Consider the following 20,843-nt stretch of genomic DNA (forward strand, 5'->3'; position numbering starts at 1 on the left):
TTTAAAAGAGCCATATTTTACAACACTTCAGGGTCCAATGCAATATAAAATATATCTGGCTTCCTGGCAGTAGAGGCTGTGGGAGCAGATTCCAGTGACTTGTAGTTTTATGCACACTTCTGTGATACAGGAACTGAACATCTTTGGGGTTTTTTATTTGACCATTAGGCAGCTATCGATATTCTCAAAGGACATCCTGAGTCACAAGCGCTCTGGACCTCAATGAAAACGTAAATCATTAACAAACACACCCAGGTGACAAACCCAAGATTTGACATTTGCAGTGTTAAGAGGTATTTTCCTATTCTTTTTATACTTAAAAAGCCATTAATTTTTCTAAAGACACTATAATTTCTTGTTCTTCATGTGGATGCAAGAATACCACCACAGCTCCAATAAATAAATGTTGGCTGCTTCTCACAGTTACCAAAAGACTGAATAATAAATGCTTTAAAGTATTCCAAAATCCTCATGACTAAAACATGCTCTAACCTTCTTTGAAGAGTATAATGTGCTTTATTCAGAGAATTGGGATTAAAATAAGTACTTCCACTTCATCATTTTTTTAAACTCATCCTTAAAAAGAACTACAAAAATGCTTAAAGAAAACAAATCTAATTGCATCCATTACGAATTCATCCTTTCATTTTCATAGGACCCTGTCCACAGTTTTGATTTGTTTCTGTTGTGTTTCTGGAGGCTCATTCAGTAATACAAACCTCCACAATACCACTTATTGGTATAACTTGTAACTCTGCTTCTCTACTACAGATTGCTTTTTGAAAACTCTGAACTGAACTATCAGTCCCTTTGTCTACCATCAGCTACAGATATTCAGCTCCACAGGGCACTGTTGCCAATCTTTTACCTGCCTGGTGCTTCCAGCCTTCTGCCTTTCTTAATAAGATAATCATTACCTCCATTATTGAGAGTGGTCAGCTGAGCAACCCCTACAGATTCACATTGGTTTAGCAATATAAAGAGCTTACCAGTTACAGAGCAGCTCTGCCAGAGCAGCCTTTCCTCTCGAGGCACAAAGCTAGAACTTTAGTCCAGGTACTCATTATCGTGGTGCAAGATGAGCGCAGTATCTTTCTTCATGTGTGTGATGAATCCAAGCTAGATCCTTCAAAATGTTTTGCAAAAAGCCATCTTTTTATATCATTACTTTGACCACACTGCCATTTTCATGTATTCCTTCCAAGAGGTTCCTTCAGTTACTAACAATAAAGTCATCCCTATTCAAGGCCTTCCTTGGTGCATCCCAGTCTTCCTACCGCTTCCATACCACCACATATTCGCAGCCCACGCTGACTCCTTCCTTCAGTTCTCATTAACTGTGGCTTCAGGCAATCTGATATTAATTTTGCTTCTGAAAATTATCTTTTGTCCTCTTCTTACTATTCATGACTGTTGGAAAGACCTCTTCACAAAATGACACAAAGATCTTCTATCAAATGGTCAACACCTTTTTAGCTGGACAGCTGTGCACAGACAGTATGCAAGGCTACCAAAGGAAACCTGTTTTCTTTGCACTGTCCAGTATGTCAACGTTCAGAGATTATTCCTTACTATGCTGGCGTAATATGTTCTCTGGAGGATGTATACCTTTCCTAACCCAAAGAAGTCATGTTCCTAGAAAATCATGTAGAACTGTAACAGAAATAGCAACCAGTAATAGTCCTAAACTGAGCTTCCTATGTTTGTAATGCATTGTTTTAGAACAACTACTTGTGCTGTCTTTCACTTGGGGAAAAAAATGTTCAAATATTCCCAGACCTGAACCTATTTAGCACAGGTCTTGAGGTATTAAATTCTCATGTGTAGTAAATCCCAGCTAAGTGAAATACAACAACATTACCAAGGCAGCATTTTGCCTAAACAACATACACTACTCTTTATCTAAGTACATGAAGGAAGTACAAAGAACAAACACACTGCAAAAAGGGTCTCCTCTTTAGGATAAACAGATTTGGGTTAATGGCAAATTATCTGAAAACAAGTTATTGAGGCAATGTTCAGTGAAAAAGACTACTCTCAGCTATAAACATACAGGACCCTCTAACTACCCAGGGTAATAAGTCTTATATATTATTGCTGGGAATTCCTTCAAAGCCCAAACCATTTTTAGTTTGCAAAGCTCTCCAATTTATTTTCCATGGTTGGGAGGAATCTGCTGCTAAACTAAAAATACAGTTTTACCCCCCATTATCTCTGCACATAAAGTCAAAGAGCTGCAGGCTAGAATTAACATGAGATAGGCTATTATGACTGTAAGAACATTTAGCAGTCCCTGTTGACTTTGTGGTTGTAGTAATAAATATCCTCCCCATAATCTCTCTCTCTTTTTTTCTAAACTTGATGCCTTAAGGAGTTCTTGAAGCTTGTGATAAAATGTTAACAGTATTTACCTATTTTGTTATTAGCCTGGATTTCCTTTTCTCCTTGGGCAAAGTCGTTTCAAGATGCAATATTTGCAAGCAAATACTTTTAAAGGTATAACCCTTGATACTGCCCTACAGAAATATAATGTTCTGCTGTAGTTGATTACTGAAGCAAAACTAAACCTGCTGGTCCAGAATAACGGTGCTACTTTATAATGAAGTGTTCGCTCCTGCACCAAGGAAGAACCTTGCACTCAGAAGTGAAGGTTGTAACAAAGGTAGTCTGCATTCAAAAGTATCTTATTATCAGCAATCAAGGTAATTATTAAAAGCATTTCCACAAGAATGGGTTTGGCATTTAAAGGGTTTCACAAAGTGCTGAACTTGATGCACATACTAGATGGTGCAAAGTACTTGTGTTGTTGTTAAGATGCTGGAAGTAACTGAAGCTAAGGTAAGTTTCGTGTTTGAATGTTGCTGTTTCCATGCCACACAATAACTTACTTGCCTACTCTCTCACATGTGTTAAGGATTTTTGTTTTGTTTTCTTTCCAAAATTGTTAGCAGATACATCCAGGACTGAAAACTTCAGATGATGACAATATCCTCCAAATGTTCAGAGTCGCAGGTCACTGCAAGCTCTTCAGCAAATTCAACAGTAACATTACACATTTAAGACACTAAAGCTTTTCTTTAACTCAGTGTAACGGTTTCGCTCAAGGGCTAACCTGCCTGCTCCCCCAACACAGAAGTGAGGGGAAAAGTAACACACACAACTCAGGGTTGAGATAAAGAGATAAGAGTTTAATATAACATATAATCACAATGCAGAATTACCTTAGCTAATAATCTAATTAATCTAATAATACAGTGCATGATTATCTTAGTTGAGCCTCTTTGCAGAAGCAGTGCAGTGAGACACAGAGAAAACCCAGCATGAAACAGAAAAGCAAAACCAGCAGCTACCCAACTGCCACCCATTCTGCCACCATGCCTCAGAAGAGCCAACACCCAAGAATGCAGGACCCAGAAGCAGCAATGGGAACAGGAAGCCTCTCACGTTGCAATCTGAATTTCAAGCCCCATAACACTTCGCTGCAGTTAGCACTTTCATTTCTTGAAGCTGGCATGACTGCAGCACGGTATGGATAACAGCAGCAGATTCAACTCAATCCCTGCTCTCAGTCTTGCCAGTTTTCACTTACTCAGAAGTCTGTCAAGTGAATGAAGTGGATTATCAGGGAAAACATGCATTCCACAAAGGCCTTTTCATGTAAAAAGACATTTTCAGTCTCCACAGATGCCACACAGTACTCATCAGAATAGATTCAATCCAACCATGCTTCTACACCTGAATATGCATTTCCCTCTATCCTGTAACACCTTGTATGCTGTAAGGCATAGATGAATAGTGGTCTGTTGGCTATGATCCTTTTCAGACGAACAAAACCCAAGTTATTCACAAGAACAACAACACACTCTCTGCTTCACATACATGCCAAATTCAGCTAAAGTTGGGAACAGATGGAAAACAAGACTTTACTCGTATTTGAGACATACTACATTCCTCAATGATTTCTTTGATTAATGCAAAATTTACTTTAAATGTTTAGGATTCTGAACTATTCCCTAATAGATAATCCACTGATGGTAACCACTGACTCTATTACCATTGCAACCTCATTTATTTTGGTATTATTCTTACTTGAAAGTTATTCACTACTGCCATATATATATTTATTTTTTTTTAGACAGTTAAACAATTTTCCATATGAAATCTATTTAATAATTTTACTTTCAGTGTTCCTAAGGGTTACTTCACACCTGTGTGATGGCTAGCTGTGCCTCCTCCCTTCCTCCTAAGAACGAGGCAAAGTTCTCATGAGCCTTCTGCCGAAGTTGCTGGACAGTTGTGTAATCTGCAAGGTGACGGCCAGATGCACAGTATAGAGCACTTTAGTATACTTGTACACATAAATAAGTGATTTCACTTTGTACAAAACAGAGGAAATGAATTTCAGACCCACAGTACTGGAGGGAACCTCCAGCATTTTACACCTATACCATTTCCACTGTTCCTCCTCTCTTTTATTCCCTCATCTATAGCCTTCTTAATTTATTCCTGTTCTTTTTAACTCCTTATTCTAAGTTTCTGCATGTTGTGATGGCCACCAATCTTTCCCTGCCCCTTTCTACTTCATCTTCTTCTCACATCTTGTGCCCATGGAGGACGTTGCCATCAGCCCTCCACCCTAAAGAGTGCACTCCTACTTCCAAGTACCATTACTAACAAATGAAATTAGAGAGGCCATTATGACACACATGCAGACTTCAGCAGAGCTATAGATTTGAAGACAGCCATAACATTCAGCCTGTGCCACAACAGATTCTTAGGAATGAAATCCAAGTGTAGAGTTGAACCACAGCTTGAGCTTCTGTTGGGTCTGAAGTTCTCTCCCTGTCTTTTCCTTTCTGTCCCCCTCCTAACTCAGCCTGTCTTCATATGACAAGGTGTAAGGTCATGCAGCCTCTACAAGACAATCCCACAAACTCTTAGATGTGTGCCATGCCATTTGATTTCAGTGGAGCTCCTTGAGGATAAGGCAAAGCAATAGCAAGTCCTTGCAGGATTTGGAAGACAGACAGATGCTGAGGTCCTAGAGACACTTCTCCTCATAACCTTTTTTAACATACCAATACCTTTATACCAGTCTTTGGTCACTCATCTCATTCAGGCTCTTGTAATTTTCTATGTACCCATGTGGTGGGTTGAAAAATTCCCCCCAACAGTAACTTTGCCAGACCAGCTCAGTTGGAAGCAAATGAAGCTGCATTTACAAGCAAACCTACAATCTACAATGAAATGCAATGAGTATGTACGAAACATACAGGATTTACAGGTATTTACAATTAATGAACAGCACAAGGACCCCCCTGGACAAAGACCAGGGGAGCTGCAACAGCTTCTCCCTCCCTGCCTCCCCTTTACCCCTCTGTACACAAAGGGACAAGCATCCTAAGTGTGCCTCACCTTGGCCATGGAAGTTCACTTGCAATGTTTGCCACTAACGAGACCAGCTGATACAGACAGAAAGCTTGGGAGGATTAAAGCATAACCTTGGCAGTTTCTTCAAGTGACTGCAAGTTCAGTCAACCTTTTTTTCCTGAGTGTGAAAATCAGTCACTTTACCAAGGGTCTCTCCATATCAACCATTCCATGTAAGCACCTGAACACATTTAGCTTTAAGCAGAGTGAGCCTAGCCACCCTTACAACACGCACAAATACTCCAGTGGTGCAATATTAGAGGCATGTATATTCAGCAGCAGACAAGCACACCCCCCACACATCTTTTGCCAAGTGTGACTTCAGAACAAAGCATCTAACCTACTTTTATTATCCACATCCATTTTCCACATTTAGATTTGAAGGTGCTTCATTTCAAATTACAATGGAACATGGTGTCATCCCTCTGAACCAGCTCTTGTGTCCCATTTTGCTCAATATCCCACAAACAGACAACGCATCTCTGCTTTTGTTTGCTACTGATATTTGCATAGGGTCACGAAGGAAAGGTTGTTTGTTCCACCTGGGTGATTTTAAAGCTTTGTCTGTAGCATAAAGCACTAAGATATTTTTTTTACATTTTCATTTGCAAATAGATTCTGAAACAGGACATTTAGAATATAAAAGAAAGACCGAAATTAAAGCATTATTCTTTTAAAAGACAAATTCCAGGCCTTCTCTCACCCTAACGCTGCTACCAAAAATATTCAAATCAAGTATTCTGTAGCATCCCAGAATTCTGGATTACAGCACAGAAAAGTAAGCCTTGGCAAGCAATAGCTCAAAGATAAGCAGAGTGCTGGGGCTCCTCTCTTCTGAGGACAGGCCGAGGGAGTCGGGTCTGTTCACCTTGGAGAAGGCTCTGGGGAGACCCTATAGCCACCTTCCCTTCCTGAAGGGAGCCTATGGGAAAGCTGGAGAGGGACTGTTTATAAGGGCATGTGGTGATAGGACAAAGGGCCATGGTTTTAAATTCAGAGCAGGGTAGATTTAGATTAGACATTAGGAGGAACTTCTTTACTATGAGGGTGGTGAGAACCTGAAGCTGGTTGTCTAGTTGTTGATGTCTCATCCCTGGAAGTGTTTAAGACCAGGCTGGATAAGGCTTTGAGCAACCTGGTCTAGTAGGAGGTGTCTCTGCCCATGGCAGGGGGATTGGAACTAGATATTTAAGGTCCCTTCCAACTCAAGCAATTCTATGAAATCATGAAGCCTATTACAGACATCTTTGTTTACCTCATGTGGTGGTTTGGCCCTGGCTGGGGCCAAAAGCCCACCAAAACTGCTCCACTCCCCTTCTTACATGGACAAGGTAGAGGGGAAAATATAATAAAAGGCTGGTAATAAGAGAGAGGCAATTTAATAATGCAGAGCAGAAGGAAAAGCAGAGAGAGATGCCATTCTCTGCCTCCCACCAGCAGACGGTGGTTGGTCACTCCTGGGAAGCAGGGCTCTACATGTCGCTGTTGCTCTGGAGGACAGACACCATGGACGGATACCCCACACTGCCTTCTTTCACTTAGTTCTTGTATCTGTGCTGACACCATGTGGCATGGAATGTCTTCTCTTTGGTCGGTTTGGGTCAGCTGGCTAAGCTGTGTCCCCTCCCAAGATCTTGTCCATCCCTCAGTGTACTCCTGGGGCAGGGAGATGCTGGAAAACCACAGCCTGGGTGCTCATCCAGCAGTAGCCCAAACATCCAGCTACAGCACCGCAAAACATAGCACTAGAAAGATGCTCTGAGAACTAACTTCAGCTCACCCAAAGCAAATACACTCCACCATGAGTAAACATTCATGAAGAAATATTGTGGGGAAATGCCTTTCTGGTCTCACAGCTAATTAGCACGTACCCCATGGATGAACTGCCTGACTTCTCTCTCAAGGAAAGGGGGGAGGGGGGAATTATCTAAATGACAAGCCCTCTCCACCCCTTCACCTGTACATTCTCAAAGCCAGGATTTCAGTTTTGCTTACTAGCTCATCTCTCACTGGTCTCACCTAGCAGGCAGTACAGGCACACAGCAATTACTCATCTTTTATTTAACTTCTTTCATAGTGAATGGCTAACCTTCCACAGTGTCCAGGTCATCACACATGAGCTGGATTTCAGTATAGCACAATTGGTGAAAAATAACTAAAGGGTCGAGAAAAAAAAACAAGGAAAACTTACTATTTGCAATAAAATCAGTGTTTTCAGAAAGTAGGGAAGTACTGGTATGAAATGCATAGTTTATACCTTCCTATGTCCATATACTTCTTTATGCTGCTATTATAATATTCTAATAGATTGGTTTTCCATGCAAGGTTATAAAAGTATGGTTTATTGGGATACTGCCACTATAAACTTAGAATTCTCTTTAGGTTAAATTTATGTCTATCTATCAAAATGCATTACCACATTCCAGTAACTTTTTTTTTTTCTTATAAATTAACATAACCTCCCCAAGACTTTAATGTAAGTGAAGGTATATCTAGCCAGAGTTCAATAGCTCTGTATTTTCTGATATACCTCCTTTTTCTTTTGTTTCTTTTCTTCTTAAACTAAGGTCACGATGTGTATGTAGGTAATGACGAAGATGAAACCACAGCACGTTACTTATTACAAATTAAGTACTGTTATTTCACACTGAGAACTGAGAAAATTGTTATTCCTTTTACCACACTCTTACATCTTGCTCACCACGGGAGCTGCAATCAGACAAAGGCTTAGAAAACGAATGCGATCTCAGCTCCCCAGGTACAGCACTGGTTTAGGGTGAAAGTCCAAAGCTGGGACGCTCCTTAACAGAAAACAAGCCCGGGTCACCCGGTGTTCTTGGAGAGGCTGGCGGAGCGGAGTGTTCAGCACACGCGTGGTTCAGCCGCAGGCCCGGCCAGAAACTGACCCCACGCGTGTGTAACTGCTAGGCTTCGAGAGCAGACTCCTGCAGCTGCCCACGCAAGGCGTTGCACGGGGAGAGGCGGCGAGTCCGAAAGGCAGCGCGCTGCGGAATCGCATTATGTTTTAATATGAAGAAACTGAAACCAGTCAGCGGTGCTCGGAGCGGCGAGTCACGACGGCCCGGCCCTACCCGGCCGCACACCACCGCCGCCAGACAACTTCCCCGGGCATCCTGCGCCGGGTCCCATGCTGGTCCCCCCGCGTCACATGGCCACACCACCACCCCAGCACCCGGGGCGCCTCTCCCGCCGCGCAGTATGAGCAAGCTCAAGCGCAGGGAGAATCCGTGCAGGGAAGAGAGGCGATCCTGCTCTAGCAACCGCTCCCCATCCCGCAGCAGCCCCGGCGAGCAACCCCCCCAGGCTCCGGCACAGCCAGCGGCCGCCCACCCTCGCCGCGGGGTGGGCGGGGTGAGCCCGCCCCGCCCCGCCCCCCGCCGGCGAAGGGGGCGGAGCCGAGCGGTCTGCGCGGCCTCGGCCGCTTCCTGGTCACCTGAGGGGGAGGCAGCAGCTCGTTGGGGTGGCGGTGGTGGGGGTCCGCTGCTCCCCGTCCGGCTGTCGCCATGGCCTCGCTCTTCAAGAAGAAGACTGTGGACGGTGAGTGGGTGTAGGATCGCCGGCAATCGGTGAAGGGCCCCTCCGCCCCTCTCGGAGCCCAGGGACGGCTGCCACCGGCTCTCGTACGCTGCCGGGCTCGGAGCCGGCCCCGGCCCTGGGCTCGACTGGAGCCTGGGGGTGGTGGCAGTGCCTGCGGGGCGGCCTCGGGCCCTGTGTCCCGGCAGAGCGAGAACTCGCAGAGCAGGGGCGCAGGGAGAGGAGGAGGAGGCCACAGCCCGGCCAGGGTGACTCAGGGGCGGCGCTGGGGCCGTGCGGGACGGCAGGGCCCCCCGGGGCAGCAGGACGGGAGCTCCGCCGAGCCCCGCGGGCCGGCCGGGCCGGGCCGAGGTGTGGCGCCCGGGCCCTGGTGAGCTCAGTCTGTGGGTGAGGCAGGAGGAGGAAGGTCTGTCTGCAGCGAGGGAGCAAACCAGGCCCGCAGAGAGTAGTTGGAGCCGAGGAGGAGCAGGGTCGCGATCGGCGGTGGTCTGCGGCAGGCAGCTGTCTGCGGCGGGGAGAAGGGTGGCCTGGCATGGTCGCTGCCCGGCTTCGCTGCTGGCTCCCGAGGCTTTGTACGCGGGTATTAAGTTTGCTTAGATGGTTTGGTAGTCAGTCGGCCAACAAAACGCTTAGACCTAAGCGTAAGTAACGATCTCCAAAGTAAAGCCAACAAAGATGTCCTGGGCGAGCGTCAGCCCTCAAATCATTGTGCCCCAGCTTTGTGGGGCAGAGGCTGGCTGGCAGTTGGCCAGACCCAGAACTGCCTGGCTGCTGTGGTAAGTGCCTTGTGTCAAATCCGGTGGGTCCTCGTTCAAAAATGACTTGCCAAAAATGATGCTGTGGATCAACCAGTCGTATGTCACCGGGGGAGAACGTGTATTTTCCCCACTTGTCTGGTAGTGAAGGAAGGGGGAGGTGGCTCCAGGCTTCCATGAGTAAGGCAGATATGTAGGAGTCAGATCAAGGCTTGCTGGGTGTCTCTTGTCCGACCTGTTTAAGGAATGGAGGTGCTTCCTCCTTGCCCTGGTTGGAGATGCTGGTGTGACGCGTGGGAGTGGCTATCAGCAGCCTCGGGGATACCCTGGCTTCCTCTGGCTGCCTCCCGCTGCTGGAGCAGAGCTAGCAGTGTGCATTCGGTGTCACAGGGGAACAGGAACAAGTTCTCATCATGTCCATCACTTTCAAGAAAGGGCCTGTGAATGCTGATAGTTATTTTTGATTTAATGCTGTCCTTAGTTTGAGCCAGTTTGTGAGATCAGACACAGAAATAAGTATCATGCTCACCTTTATTCTCTTCTGACAAGTACAGGTCTTGTATCTTCCCATCTTGAAGCTCCTACTTCTCAAGCTTTCTGTGCTGAGGGATTTTTTTTCAAGTAGTTATTGTAGTTGGAAAAGAAACTCTGGTATGTAGCTGTGAAGCCTTTCCTTCCATTTTTTGCAGGTGCAACTAAATTACTTGCCTGTAGCATTGTTTTCAGAATAACTTCCACTACTGCTTCTCCAGTGTGAAGAATGCAGTTTATGTTCCATGTCATCTTTCAGCTCTTCATTGTTGTCCTAAAAAGCCTGCATCTTCTGAAGATGCTTGTTGCGTAGGTCCTGAAGCAGCACCAGCCCTGTAAGAACCCTTTTTCGTAGAGTTTGGTATATATATGTATTTAGCCAAAAGCCCCTGCTGGGAGGGGCTTGCACATGTCTCCCTGAAAACACCACTGAAGATTGGAGGGTTCTGAGTCAAGCCTATTAAGGTTGAAGTAATTTCAACAAGTGCTGCTTTACAGTATTCTCATTGTGGGAATGAAGAATTTGTTAAATAATGAACAATTATTACAAGCCTTAAAAATGAAGAGTGGCTACAGTGTCCAGAATTTGTCTGTCATACTTCTGTGTCTGCCAGTAACTGCCTTCTTGTATTGCTTCTCACCTGCATCAGACTTCTGAAGAATAGCAGGGCCCTTTGATGATGTTACTTTGTGGATTAGAAGAGCAAGCTCTAAATAGTTTGTGTGACAGTCTGCTCCCTTGAAATGACCACCCAAATGAATCCAATGCCATATAGACAGATGCATGAGGAGCAGAGGAATCTCTTCCTAAAGGTACTGACTTCTTTCCTCTACAAAGGTCAGAGGATGTTGAGTCAGATGCAGACATATCTACCTTTGCTGTGAATTCTAACCAAACTGGATTGCAGCTGGCATGGCTGATGCCTGTATTGTAAATAATGCTTACTTTAATAAGTGGATGTTGCCAGTAAATAATTATACAACAGCAGAGTGGACAAAACTCCTGTGGAGGATGAAGTGTGACAGCCTGTAAGCTTCTGCCTAGCTACTGCAGTTGGTGGGAAACTTAGTTTTGCTATAAAGACCTCCCCTTTCATGTCTTGATCTTTTCAAGCACCTGCTAAGTGGAAGAGTTCAAACATTATGGTCTGTATAGTCTTACTGGAAGTTGGGCTGCACAGTGTGGTATTGTTTGTGGAGGAGAGCAATCTCCAACAAACCAGGACACGGACAGAGAAGAGCAGAATCCAGAACTTGCATCTAGGAGGATCTTCACTGTTTTAATGGACTTGGGAGCTCCTTAACTGCTCTTAGACCTCAGAGATGAGGTTTCTGAGCTGGTCTGTCTGTTCAAGTGAGGTCTGACTGTTTGAGCAGTGGGCTCACAGTGAGTATGTTATTGCTGAGTTAGGGCTGAACTTGCAGACAAGCGTGCGTACCTGGCTCCTACTGTGTGGTTAAGATTCTTGCTATGGTTATGGTGCAGAGAAACATGCTAGTTAAAATAGCCTTTTTGTTATGGAGCATGGGCTATGGTGCTGAAATGTAATCGTGTTGTATACATAAAATAGTGTTTTGCTAATGTTTCATCTTTGAAGCACTAGCAGCTCTCTGAGAGCTGACCCTTCGTTCTGAACTAGAGGAGACAGCCAAACTCACTGCGTGCCTGCAGGGTACTTAGCAGGTAAGGTGTTTGTGCAGTGCTGAAAGCTTTTATCCACTGTAAATATTTTCTTTTCAGATATAATAAAGGAGCAAAATCGAGAGTTAAGAGGTACACAGAGGGCTATAACCAGAGACAGAGCAGCACTTGAAAAACAGGAGAAACAACTGGTAAGTAAAGCAGGGAACTCTGAAAGCAAGCACGTGCCCTCAGTATAACAGAAAACTTGTAAAGTGCCAAGGTACAGCTCAATCTGTACTAACTGAACACAAGAAAGTTGTCTTTCCCTGTGTGACTTTTCAGTTACTGAAATTGTGTTGGGGAAGAAAGGTGTCTAAAAGTGATTACAGGATCAGAGGATGTTGGGGGTTGGAAGGAACCTCTGGAGATCATAGAGTCCAACCCCCCTGCCAGAGCAGGACCATAGAATCCAGCACAGGTCACACAGGAATGCATCCAGGTGAGTCTTGAAAGTCTCCAGAGAAGGGGACTCCACAGCCTCTCTGGGGAGCCTGTCCCAGTGCTCTGTGACCCTCACAATGAAGAAATTCCGTCTCATGCTGAGATGGAACCTCCCGTGCTGTAGTTAGTATCCACTGCCCCTTGTCCTATCACAGCGTGCAATGGAGAAGAGCCTGTCCCCAGCCCCTTGACCCCCAGCCCTCAGATATTTATAAACATTTGTTAAATCCCCTCTCAGTCTTCTCTTCTCCAGACTCAACAGCCCCAGGTCTCTCATCCTCTCCTCACAGGGCATGTGCTTCAGTCCCCTAATCATCCTTGTAGCTCTCTGTTGGACTCTCCAGCAGATCCCTGTCCCTCCTGAACTGGGGAGCCCAAAGATGGATGCAATATTCCAGGTGAGGTCTTACCAGGGCAGAGTAGAGGGGGAGGAGAACCTCCCTGGATCTGCTGGACACACTCCTCTTAATGCACCCCAGGATACCATTGTCCCTCTTGGCCACAGGGGCACATTGCTGACCCATGGATAACTTTTTACCCACCAGGATTCCCAGGTCCTTCTCCACAGGACTGCTCTCTGCAGTATCACCTCCTAACCTGTACTGGTGCAGTTTATTCTTCCTTCCCAGATGCAGGACTCTGCACTTATCCTTGCTGAACCTCATCAGGTTCCTCTGTGGCCAGCTCTCCACTCTGTCCAAGTCTGAATGGCTGCACAGCCTTCAGGTGTCCCAGCCAAGCCTCCCAGATTGGTATCATCAGCAAACATGCCGAGCAGACACTTTCTCCTCATCAGTGTCACTGAGGAAGATGTTGAACAGCCTTTAACATAGGAAAAGCCTGGAACAATGTGTTTAGATAGAACAACCACATTCTTTTTTTCTCATTCCATTCTTACTATTCCCTATCCTTCAGAAGTAGTTTTTTTCCTCACAGGCTTGTAAATCAGCAGTCTTTTGGTAACAGAAATCAATGTCGGTGCTATCATATGTTACCCTGACTTTCCAGTGGGAGAGAGCACTTGAAAAACTATAAGCCTCATAGGGTTGTTATTTTCATTCATGTAGAACTTCCCTAGATGATAATAGTAAAACTATACCTAAATTAACATCAATTTAGAAGTGGGTGTGTGCAAGCTGTAAGTACTCGGTGAATGAATGCTGCACCTGTGTGGCAGTGTAATTGGCTAAATGGCTGTGACAGATGGTGGGGTTTGATGCATGAGGACATGCTCAGACTGTGGGAAAAGCTATGCAAATCTAGTCACACTTTCAGTAGTTACTGAGCTGTTAGGTCATGGCAACCAGGTCATTTGAATACCAGGAGCTGGGAGTTGTTTCTGGAAGCCTTCAACTTGTTTAATCTAGATCAGGCACTTTGCAGTATGAAATGTTCTAACTCTGGAAGTAGCCTGAGCTTTCGTGAGCGCTCAGGTCGAAGTTTTGATTGCTTACCACAGTAAATTGTTTCAGAAATGTTGGGTTTCTGATGAGAAGGAGGAGGAAGTGAAATATGTCTTTGAAAAAGTGTACAGTTCTCTGTTAGGATAAGAGAACCATGGGCAACAAATCCTACTTTTCAAAGTCAGGTTAGGTGGAAAAGGGCCAAGAGCTTTCCAGTTAATCTCAGGACACTTCATGTACTTTCTTCAGAAAGTCTGGTTTGTGTGGTGGGTTTTTTTTCTCTTAGCTATGAATTGCCACTCTGAGAACACCTAGTCATATTCATTCTATTTATGACAGTACCTTGCAGTGTTCAGGCAGTTCTGTTTCACTTCAGTAGCCCCTATGACCGTATACATGTTGATGATTATGTTTTGTTCCAAGAGCATAACCCACTTGAACAAGGTTGCCTCAGACTTGCTGCAGCTCTTTATCCCACTTCTTAGTTAGAATAAAATAATCTCTGTGTGGGGTTTGATTTTTGCAGTTGGATTATCTGCCAGTGATCTGATGGTGCAGGTTTGTATTTTGCGTTGCAGATCAGGTTATAAAAGCTACTTAAATCATCTCAGTGAGAACACCTCTACTTTCAAACGTTTCCTGCTAAAAATAGGGTGCAAACAAATCACTCCTGTCCTCCCCAATAGAATAGAATAGAATTAACCAGGTTGGAAAAGACCTTTGAGATCATAGAGTCTAACCTATCACCCAGCACCATCTAATCGACTGAACCATGGCACCAAGCGCCTCATCCAGTCTCTTCCTAAACACCTCCAGTGATGGTGACTCCACCACCTCCCTGGCAGCACATCCCAATGGCCAATCTCTTTCTGTGAACAACTTCTCCCTAACATCCAGCCTAAACCTCCCCTGTCTTCAGGTAGTAAAAAAGGAGCTAATATTATGGGCATGTTATAAAAACTTCAGTTTTTTTCTGGTCTGTGTGAGCTACTTTACCGCTATTTCAGGCCTCTAATGTTTGAACAGTCTTGTGCTCCTTATTTACTGATCTGTACCTGCTTAGATTAAATATTGGATGTGGCACTTGGTGCCATGGTCTAGTCATGAGGTCTGTGGTGACAGGTTGGACTTGATGATCTTTGAGGTCTCTTCCAACCTTGGTGATACTGTGAAAATGTTTATGACACAGCCTTTCAGAAACTGCAGATTTACAGAGAAGATCCTGTGCCAATGCCCTCTCTACAGTAAAGTGAACCAGGATCTTTCCTGGTAGTAGAGGAGCTAATGCAGGATGTCAGTTTACACTTGCCTTTAAACCTGACTGTTTTGCTTATTCTGGTGTCCAGTATGTACCTTTTCAGATCAACGTACCCTCTTACACGTGCAGTGTTCTGGAGTGCCAGTACACACAGTGAGGCACTTGTATTGCTGTAGCAGGTATGTTCTGAAACATCACAGGAGAATGCTGGTCTTTAAAGGCTGCCTTTACTGCATGGTAAAATGCAAAATGTACAATTGGACATCTACAAAGAGCTGAGATGCTATGGCAAACCATCCTTAAAAAAAAGGAAAAGTTATTTGCAAGGTTGCATTGCCAAATCACAGATCAAAAGGCACATTTGGAAAGTCTTACCCGACAAGGTGATTTGTGCCAAACTTCCTCCTCTGAGCTGGCACACTGGGGCTTGGGGCTTTTTCCCCAAGGCAGAAGTGTCTTTCTCAAGGTTTAAACACAGGTTGCTGTAGACAGATGACACTGCTTTATTAAATACTAATTTAAGTCCAGCTCAATTTTATGTGGGCAGACAGCTTAGAGGTATCACTCATCCACCTTTATCTACTTCTTACCCCCAAATGGTTACGAGATGCTTGCAAGGCTGAAGAAGTGTTGAACCTATAACCTCTCTGTTCCATGGGCAGTGTGGCTTGGTTGCTCATGAATGCAGGAAATCAAAGATAATTAGTCATGGCACTAATAGTTAGCTGGCCATAATAATTTCTTCACTTTTGGGGTTTTTGTTGGGCTTCTGTTGTTTTTCTTGGAGATGTTGCTGCCTAGTCAGATGTGGTGTTGAATGCTCCTATAGAAGTCAGCGTGATGTTGTGCAGGAATTGAAGGCTTTGGGGAGCTGTGTGCAGCCACACTGTAATTCAGTTTTGTGGTGTTTTTCTCTTGTGGTCAGCTCATTACAGCCTTGCCTTTATGCTGCTAGTTGTGACAGCAAAGCAAGGGAGGATATTCATGGACCTTCAGAAAAGGTCTTTAGAAAACCTGAAACGAGGCGATAGTTCGCTTCACTGTTAGGGCTTAATTGTAGTCTCTGTTTGAATGAAAAAGTTCTGTAGAATTAATTTGTACTTTTTCCAACAGGAGCTGGAAATAAAGAAAATGGCTAAGACTGGTAACAAAGAAGCCTGCAAAGTGCTGGCAAAGCAGCTGGTGCAGCTGCGGAAGCAGAAGAACCGAACGTATGCTGTGAGCTCTAAAGTCACCTCCATGTCGACGCAGACGAAAGTCATGAACTCGCAGATGAAGATGGCAGGAGCTATGTCAACTACAGCTAAGGTAAGGTGTTGCAAGAAGTTCTTCACCTTAAAATGCGGCTTACAGTTGCAGGATTTGTGTTGCTCTGCGCCTAGTCAGCCCTGCCAGTTAGCACCTAACCCAGCATACGTTCCTGGCCTGAACGCCTGCCAAAAGTTTGGGTGATGAAAATCAACGCCTTTCACCGCATCAGAGCCCCAAACCACGCTGCTGCGCTGTCTTGCCTGCGTGTCTTGTCACCAGCAGGTTTTAGTGGGAAAAAGTAGGGCATGTTCTGCCTAGAAATCAAGGCAGTGCGTTACAGGAGCTTTGTGAGTTGTGCGAGAAGTTACTGCTTTAGATCTCAAGCTCCTGCAGAAATCTGATCTGCATCCCCTGCCGTTCTGCTCTCCCTGGTGCACGGACATGGTGTTGCATTAAGTTTCTCACAAATCTCCTGTTGTGTGAGTCTGAAAAATCTGTGTTAGAGCTGGTCAGGTGTGAACTTCCCCCTGTTTTCATGAATTGGTGCATGGGCACATTGCTTTTGGCAAGGAGGATTGTTCAGCGTGAGGTACGGGAAACAGGCATTCTTGTAGACAAGCTGTGCTTTTGCACAGTCCGAGTGTTAGGTGCCAGTTAAACACAGCAATGTGACACAGCTTGGTGCAGAGAGTAATTACTGCTAAAGGCTTTGCTGCCAGGTATCAGCCATTCAGCCACACAGTTGTGGCTCTATAGCAGCCTTTCCGTCCTCACTCACCCGCACGGCAGGGAGCAGCTTGTGTGGCTGTAGAACTCATCCAACCACACAGCTTACTCAGTCATCCTGCAGCAGTGTGTCATGTGAACAAGATGGTCTTGCTTGTCAGTTATGATGTGGTTAACTTGGTTTTATGCATGAGATGTCTTAGATTCAGTTTCTAAGAACCAAAGTGTCACTGGACTGATTGTGGAGATTACATCAGAAAAAGAAATGAAAGTATTTGTGCCAAACTAACCAGCACCAGGAAGAGTGATGCACACAGCAGGTATTTCTGTGGACTGGTTTGTGTAAAGTTATTGGATAGGGAGGGGCTGAATTCTTTGGGTCACTTTTCAGTGCATACTTTGCCTTATCAACACAGGAAACTTAAAAAAGGAGAATATTCAGTTGTTCATTTTGAAACTTAAAAACTGTTCTTAATCTCACACAACCATTGCTGATAGATATGTTAAATCATCTACCTCAAAAAGCAAGACAAATACATGAATGCAAAGCTTTCAAAGTATTTCCTACGTACTTTTTAGCATGTGTGGCACTAGTTTTGGCCATAGTAAAGTCCAGTCAATACTTACCTATTTCTTGCAATCACATGTCTGACCATGATTTGCTAAAGATCTCTAAGGTCTTTATCAGTTCAGTGTTTTGATATCCAATTATAGTTCAGGTGAAATAATTTCAAAGACCTAACACCCAGAACAGCTTTATAAACTCAAATGATGTGACACAAACACAGTCTTTGAAATTCAAGTAACGTTAGAAGCATAATACATTACCACTTAAAAAAACTCAGACAGGAAGGCAGAAAAGCTTCTATGAAGCCAGCAGCAGCTGTTGAGCTTGATAGCATCCCTTTTAATTAACCAACTCTTTTATCTTCTCAAAGATAGACTCTATGTTTGAATTACTCCTATCTGTGTTTAGGTTGTGACATCCCCTGAGAAATACAGTAGCTTGCTTCATAGGAAAGAAGTATGAAGTAGTGGTGCCTGCAAAGGCAGTGCTGCATGCTTGGAGTAAAACAGGTGAAGTTTGTCACACTGCTAGTGAAAGATCTCTAGCCATTACAGAGGTTCACCCTGAGCTAGTATGAGCACTTCAGTATTGTGCTTGTCAGAGAAAAGTAAAATTCCATTGAGTTATGAAAAGACCATTGCAATGTGATGTGTGTGCTTTAATGGGGGGTCAGTAAATTGCTGAACAAAACCTGCAGCCATTTGCTTCTTTAAGGTGTATAGAATGCAAGTTAGAAATTACTGTCCCATTCTTGTCATTTGGATCAGGGAGATGTGTCCTGGTGTAAGGCCAGGAGAAGTGTCTTGGTGTGAGAAAGATGCATACATTGAAAAGCATAGCTGCTAGGGTAGTAGGTGCCAATATTGCTTACTAGGTGCAGGCTACACTGCTGGTCTGTTGTGTATCTGCAGTTCCCATGGGAGACAGAGGACAAGGAAAGTGAAATTTGGGCTGAAGGCTATTCTGTTAGAAAGGTCTTACTCCTTCTTCGTGTCTCTGTTGGTACTTACTGATGTCTTACTGTATGATTAAGGGTTTTTTCAATATTAATAGACAATGCAAGCAGTTAATAAGAAAATGGATCCACAAAAGACACTACAGACTATGCAGAACTTCCAGAAGGAAAACATGAAGATGGAAATGACTGAAGAAATGAGTAAGTTCTGCACTCAGGGAACAGCTAACTGCAGCCCACAGTGCTCTTGAAAGGGCAGAACCAGTCTGGAAATACTGATGCTGGAAGCTTTATTTCTATAATTCATGAAACTGACAGCAATCATGAAGAGCAAACAAACAATTGCATGTGGGAGCAAGGAGCTTTTTAGTGGCTCCAGGGACTGCATCTGGAATCTGTTCTTTCCCATTGTCATGCAAAACACACCCCATACTTCTAGAAAGAACATACTGGAAGGGAAGAGGGTTTGAGACCAGTTCAGAGCCTCATTGGCATAATTGCCCATTCTGTCGTTGATAGTTCTGTGTGTGCTCTTTCTTCTGGGACTGCACACCGTTGACAATCTGAGCTTTAGGTGTATGATGCCATGGGATGGCTTGTCTTCCTTCTCTGACTTGGGCGTCAAGTTTCTTGTTTGTGGTTGCATCTTCCACTGCCAGCAAAATACTACCAAACTTCCTGTTGCTGCCAGCACAGTCTCCTTTCTATCCTAATCCCTGCCTCTGTGCTGGCTGTAGTAACTAGCAGGGACTCAAAATAATACTGTTGAATAAGATGTGAGCACCTCAAGTGTGCAGGACTGGGTTGTTGCAGTTCAGAAATTAGCTGAGTAGTTAACAACTTTGCAGCTTAGACAAGGGAGAGGGAAGAAATCTATTTAGTTTCTTACGGAACTCTACAAGGTGGTTTTAAGAAGTGCTAAAATCTGGTCAGGAGACAGCAACAATCTTAGTGAATCTCAGCATTGTTACAAGAGCAGTCATGCCTTAGCCTGTTGCTGTAGCAGCACTCGCAGGCTTTGCAAGGCTGAGGTAGCAAGCTTCACTATACAGATACTTCTGGGTAATGTCTTACACAGTGCTATTACTACTGCATTCTGGGTGGGCAGGAAGATGGTACTGGCTTATTTTGGTAACCTTTCTGCTTAACACAGTGAATTTTCCTTTATTTTAAGTTAATGACACTCTGGATGATATTTTTGATGCCTCTGATGAAGAAGAAGAAAGCCAAGATATTGTGAACCAAGTGCTTGATGAGATAGGCATCGAAATCTCTGGCAAGGTATGGCTTCTTGGACCCTGCTCATGGCCTTCTTCCCCTTCACTCCCATTTGAAAACAGATTATTCTGGCAGCCCTTAATGGCCAGTCTTACTCTAAAAGTGAGCTGCTTGTCACATACTGTTTTGACTGAGGAAAGCTTCTGTCTCTTCTAGATGGCCAAAGCTCCATCAGCTGATAGAAGTTTACCATCTGCATCAACATCAAAAGCTGCTACCATATCAGATGAAGAGATTGAACGACAGCTCAAAGCTTTGGGAGTTGATTAGCTCGATGGCAATGTGCAGTCTGCCTTCTGAATATTCATCTGCAGACAGATGTAAAAAGTGCAAAAACTCTTTCAATGCAACTGATGTCTATGGAAACTCTGAAGCTTCAGGAATGAGAACTTGAAGTTGGCAATGAGGGAAGGAGAAGGGCAGAATATTTTTTGTCAATCTACAGGGAGAAGTGCACTTGGTGTGCCCAGTGCATGCAGTCCTTTTGAGTGCTGGACCAGCCAAGGATATCATTCCAGTGATAGATTCATTTATGCCTGATCTGAATATGTCTTCTGAATTCAAAGCTTTCCTCTGTCTCAGTTCCTGATCCCTCCTTAGGACTGGCTACTCTGTGGCTAGTGGTGATGCCTCCTTGGACAGCACCTATAGAGATGTGATTTTTCTAAAGCAATCACCATAGAAAATCTCTTAGTCTGTCAGCTTAACAGAAATGAGACCTTCCAACTTCCCAACATAGTTGGAAACTGCTTTCTTTTGATGAGAAATAGGCTGGGAAGTAGCAGTTGTAGGCGGAAGGGCAAGGCGTCCTGTTTCTCTGAAGCTGCTGTGGTGACCTGGGGTCGGTCAGGCAGTGGCTGGTGGCTGTCCTTGCCAGGAGGCAAGGCTGCAGTCTCTGCAGGCAATTTTACAGAAAGATTATTTCAATTTGTTAGTAAATTCTGTTGCATGAAAGGCACTGATTAAACTCTATTGTACTGTAACATAGCTGGTTTCAACAGAACTGCT

At 44.3% G+C, this 20,843-nt stretch overlaps 1 protein-coding gene across 1 annotated transcript; it reads left to right on the forward strand.

The window, feature by feature from the left end:
* Positions 1-8,851: 8,851 nt before the first annotated feature.
* CHMP2B (charged multivesicular body protein 2B) lies at positions 8,852-20,482 on the forward strand. The gene is made up of 6 exons (XM_054166048.1): positions 8,852-8,988; positions 12,013-12,104; positions 16,171-16,365; positions 18,656-18,758; positions 19,732-19,838; positions 19,992-20,482. Exons 1-6 carry the CDS (start codon positions 8,955-8,957, stop codon positions 20,103-20,105), a joined length of 645 nt encoding a protein of 214 aa, XP_054022023.1. The 5' UTR covers positions 8,852-8,954; the 3' UTR covers positions 20,106-20,482.
* Positions 20,483-20,843: the final 361 nt, after the last annotated feature.

Source organism: Dryobates pubescens, chromosome 12 (genome assembly GCF_014839835.1).
Source record: "Dryobates pubescens isolate bDryPub1 chromosome 12, bDryPub1.pri, whole genome shotgun sequence".
NCBI lineage: Eukaryota > Metazoa > Chordata > Aves > Piciformes > Picidae > Dryobates > Dryobates pubescens.